The sequence below is a fragment of the Oryzias melastigma genome, linkage group LG17 (genome assembly GCF_002922805.2).
Source record: "Oryzias melastigma strain HK-1 linkage group LG17, ASM292280v2, whole genome shotgun sequence".
Classification (NCBI taxonomy): domain Eukaryota; kingdom Metazoa; phylum Chordata; class Actinopteri; order Beloniformes; family Adrianichthyidae; genus Oryzias; species Oryzias melastigma.
In genome coordinates, this window is record NC_050528.1 from 8642982 (window position 1) to 8647975 (window position 4994).

A 4994-nucleotide genomic window follows, 5' to 3' on the forward strand; every position below is an offset into this window, starting at 1 on the left:
GAGTATTATAATCTTCATTCCCTAATATAATCATCTCCAAAGTGATATTTTGATCCATTCATACATTTCTGAGCTTTCCTGTAAAAACCTCAGAGCACCAGCCCCTTCCAAACCCACAGAAACAAGCGGATTCTCATTTGCTGATATCACAAATTGAGAACAGCCCCTTTCAAGAAAAGTCTGCTCTGCCAGAACCGTCACCAGGCTAACACAAACACACACTATCTTTACAAAGCTAGCAGTGCTCAGCGGCTAGTTTCGCTACTCAGCTAGTGGTGATCAGCTGCTAACTCCGCAGCTCATTTAGCGGTGATCAGCCACTAGCTTTGCCGCTTAGCTAGCGGTGATCAGTCGCTAACTTCAGCACCAGCTTTGCCGCTCAGCTAGCATTGATTAGCCACTAATTTTGCCACTTTGCTAGCAGTGATCAGTTGCTAACTACGCCACTCAGCTAGCAGTGATGAGCTGCTAACTTCACAGCTAAGATGGCAGTGATCAGCCATTAACTTTGCTGCTCAGCTAGTGATGATCAGTCGCTAACTTCGGCACCAGCTTTGCCGCTCAGATAGCGGTGATTAGCCTCTAGCTTCGCCGCTTAGCTAGCAGTGATCAGTTGCTAACTTCACAGCTAAGGTGGCAGTGATCAGCCATTAACTTTGCTGCTCAGCTAGTGATGATCAGTCGCTAACTTCGGCACCAGTTTCGCCGCTTAGCTAGCAGTGATGAGTTGCTAACTTCACAGCTAAGGTAGTGGTGATCAGTCGCTAACTTTGCTGCTCAGCTAGTGGTGATCAGTCGCCAACTTCGGCACCAGCTTTGCCACTCATCTAGCGGTGATTAGCCTCTAGCTTCGCCGCTTAGCTAGCAGTGATCAGTTGCTAACTTCGCCACTCAGCTAGCAGTGATCAGTCGCTAACTTTGCCAATCAGCTAAGGTAGCAGTGATTAGTCGGTAACTTTGCTGCTCAGCTAGTGGTGATCAGTTTCTAACCTCGGCACCAGCTTTGCTGCTCAGCTAGCAGTGATTAGCCACTAACTTTACCTCTTAGCTAGCAGTGATCAGTCGCTAACGTCGCCACTCAGCTAGTGGTGATGTGCTGCTAACTTCACAGTTAAGGTAGCAGTGATCAGTCGCTAACTTCGGCACCAGCTTTGCTGCTCAGCTAGCAGTGATTAGCCACTAACTTTACCGCTTAGCTAGCAGTGATCAGCCACTAACTTTGCTGCACAGTTAGCAGTGGTCAGTCGCTAACTACGCCACTATCTTAACAGGAATCAACCGCTGACTTCACAGCTCAGCTGTCGGTTATCAATCGCTAACTATCCCGGTATCTTTCCCCTTCAGCTAGCTGTGATCAGCCGCTAGCTTTGCCACTCATCTAACTCAGCCATTAGCCCCGGCCATCGCTAAAAAGGCAGATATCTGCATGTCCGTCTTCGCAAAAGTTTGGATGTTGTTTGTTTTCGTGGGTGAAATGCAGACACGCTGCAGAGGCCGGCTCTAGGATGACATCATGAAATGGGCGACACCCACAATTAGCTAAAGGTGGAGCCTCAGAAATTAACAAAAGTAACTCATATTTTCTAAATAATTTGTTCTTTAATGTGACAAAGGAACAGATGATCATATATGTGGATATTGTTTACTCTGAAAGGCTTTAGAAAATATTGGTATAGGCCATTTAAGTGGTAGTTTATGTATTTGTTTGATCCTCTATCTATAATCATTTATCTCTGGCTACCTCCACTCATGTCAGCGAGCAGGGATTCTTCCTCTCTCTTTTCCTTCGTTATTATTCATGCGTCCATGTGGATAAACCAATATGAGAATGTGGGAATCAGAGTGATGTCTCATCACTGTTCTGGCTAGACAGGCTGAGGAGATCGGGGAATTCCAAGTGTATCTTTAGAGGTTACAAGTTGGGGAATGACTCACCTCCTTTAGACCGACTGTAGCACCTACGTCACTGTGACAGGCTTTTTCCAAAAGCATTTTTCTCATTGATTCCTGATTCATCACAATATGAATAAAGAAATATTCAAATGTATTATCAATTGTCTTTATATATGTCCTCTATCAAGAGAAAAATGTTACAAAACATTTTGAAAACACTATTTTCATTGGGTCTTTAATCCAAATGATCCTTTTTTCCATAAAAATAACAGAATTTTTGATGAACACATTTTTGATGTTGACTTTTTGTGAGATGAGTTTAAATTTTCTGGAATCAAATGCACGACTGTCATCTTTTTGCTGCTTGTGTTGTTTTTCTCTCCTTTCGTGGTCCTAATTTTGTGTTGTTTTTTTCTCATACAGCTATAATTAGGGATGGCACTGGGCCTGAACGGGTCAGAGATGATTAACCTCCACAGATGGACACGTTTGGGAAAATGAGGTGGCTCTGCCCCAACCAGTGACCTTTAAGACTCATGGAAAATTAAGCTTCCGTCTCTAAAGATGTGTGTTTTCTGTTTACAATAGAGGCACGTCTGAAACTTTTTCCTAGTAAAAATAAAACTTTTTTCCATTAGTTTCATTTTGTCACGAGTACAGATGTTCCCTGTTTTTTGCAATTCACTTTTCTGGATTTGATCTTTTTGGCTGTGAAGAACAATGTGTTCCACTCACCGCTCTGGTGACTGAGAGGAAGCGATCGTAGCTGATGAGGACGATGCTGAAGACGGATGCTGAACAAAGCAGGTAGTCCACGACCAGCCAGAGTTTGCAGAGCCCTCGACCCAGCGTCCACCTGCCTGTGAGGATGTAGGGGATGTAGACCGGGATGCAAAATGCACCTGAACACACAGATGGAGCCAAAATACACTTCTTAATATACTGAAAATAATGACTATTTGCACCTTAAAAGGGTTTAAAATAAATGCACAAAGATAAAATATTGAGATTTTAGGTTTTTGATTCAACTTGAGGTCAAAGACGTGAAAAATGTGCAGAAATTTGATTGAAAAACATCAAAAACTGTCTTTTTATTAAGATGAAACACTCACCCACAAGAAAATCTGAGATGGCCAAATTCAAAAAGTAATAATTGCATTGTCTCCTCAAACTCTTGTCCACCTTGAAAGCCCAAATGACCAGCGCATTCCCCAGAACTATGACAACAACCAAAGTCACCATCATCACCATCAGGAGGACGAACATGGGTCCGGAGAACACCAGGCTGCTCTGCACCCTCGTGGAGGAACTGTCAAAATAGTAGCCGGTGGAGTTCAAATCTGAGTGTTCCTCCGACATGGTGGAGAAGTCAGGCGCCTTTTTACATCCGCAACAGGCAGGCGTGGAAAAGGCGCATCTTCACGAGGAGACAGATCAACAGGTGCGTCAGCGCCCTCGAACCTTTCCTAAAAAGCTGCCTGATCGCGCTGCCTCAACACCGAGAGGGGATTGCGCGTTTGCCAGCTGCGCCAGAGCGCACCGCACTGAGACAGCGCAGCATCTGTCTCCAAATGTTCCAATTCCAGGATGAGAAGCCAGTGCCAAAAACGCAAAAAGAAAAAAAAAAAATCTGCGCAAACCCGACCTCAACTTCCAGATTAAACTGACATTTAAGCGCGCTGACCACCCCAAGGGAGGGAAAAAAAAGTCTGCTTCCCCCTGCCTGCCTGCATTATTCATATTTCGCCCCTCGTGGTCTGGATCACCTCCCTGCGCCAATCCACTTTGTTTAACCATCCTCAATCATCATATTTCCCTTATGAAATCTTCATATTTGATTCACGGGCACGTTTTTCTGCACCAGAGCGCGCGCCGGTGAAATGGCTTGAGAGCGTGCGCACCAGGCTGAACCAATTTTCATTTGAAACGGATCTCTTTCAGAACGCAGTTCCGGAGGAATTTTGGTTCTGGGCACAGCAGAAGTAAACTTCCTGTAACTTTATTTAGCACGAAGAGCACAAAGCAGAATGAAGGTAATATTGGGGGTAAACCAATTAACCTATAGACCAATTATGATCAATTATATCTGCATTTATCTGGGAGCAGCGCCTCTTCTGTTGGGAAAAGTAAAAAAAAAACAACAACTTTGTTCTGTTTTCTAATATCTTCATTTAAAAACTCCTGAAAACGTATCAATATTTTAATAAAGATATATATTTTACCAAAAAATAGAGATTGATCCCACTAAACCAAACATTGATCAATTTCTTGAATATCAGAACAAAATTTTTCCTTCTTTTTATATTTTTTATCTATTGTAAAAATGTTTCTAGAGGTCTTTTAGTTATGATTATAAAATTTCTAGCCAAAAGTTTAAAAGTTTCACTGAAAAAAGTGAAACTTTAGATCAATTAACAAACTTTCTGTGACATTTAAAATAATTTTCATCAAATTAAAAATCTGAGTTGATGGTTTAGTCAATTTCAACATTTAAGTTGATCAAATTAATATTTTAAATGTAACAAAATACAGATTAATTGATTAAATGTTTCACTTTTTACAGTGTGTCATTTTTTTATTATATATTTTCTGCAGGGTGCAAGAAGTTCTTTAGAAATTAGCATCTGAATAAAGGGCAGGACTGTGGAAGTAAGCCTCGGCTGATATCCCGTGATCCCTTACATTCTGCTTACAGCCCCTCATGACCTCAAGCTAACAACTGAGGTGCAACAAAAACAGCAAAAAATATCAGATTTATCCAACCGTACAGTTCAGAGCCAGCTCGGAGGAAGAAAATAAAGACGTTGATGAATATTTGTCTGAAAGTGCATCAGTGGAGCGGCGAAGGGACACATTTTTAAAATTTATATATGTCCTCCATCGTGAGAAAAATACTACAAGAACATGTTAAAAAACACAATTTTCATTAGATTGGGTCTTTAAGGTGCTGTTGATGCACAAGAATTGAACATACACAGGAGTGAGCAAACTATAACCCCTAAAACAATTTAATTTGGTCCCCAAACTGTATTTAAATCTATTGGTTAAATTTATTATCATTTTAATTCTGGTTTCTACTAGGGTATTGATAATAGTTTCCA

At 41.5% G+C, this 4994-nt stretch overlaps 1 protein-coding gene across 1 annotated transcript in view; it reads right to left on the minus strand.

The window, feature by feature from the left end:
• The window catches only part of LOC112147129 (histamine H3 receptor), a 15319-nt gene extending 11321 nt beyond the window's left edge, over window positions 1–3998 (minus strand). The window contains exons 1-2 of the mRNA XM_024273271.2: window positions 3006–3998; window positions 2629–2795 (exon numbers count right to left, since the gene is read on the minus strand). Coding sequence (XP_024129039.1) covers window positions 2629–2795; window positions 3006–3252 — 414 coding nt within the window. The 5' untranslated portion in view covers window positions 3253–3998. The remainder of the gene's footprint in view (window positions 1–2628; window positions 2796–3005) is intronic.
• Between the last annotated feature and the right edge of the window lie 996 nt (window positions 3999–4994).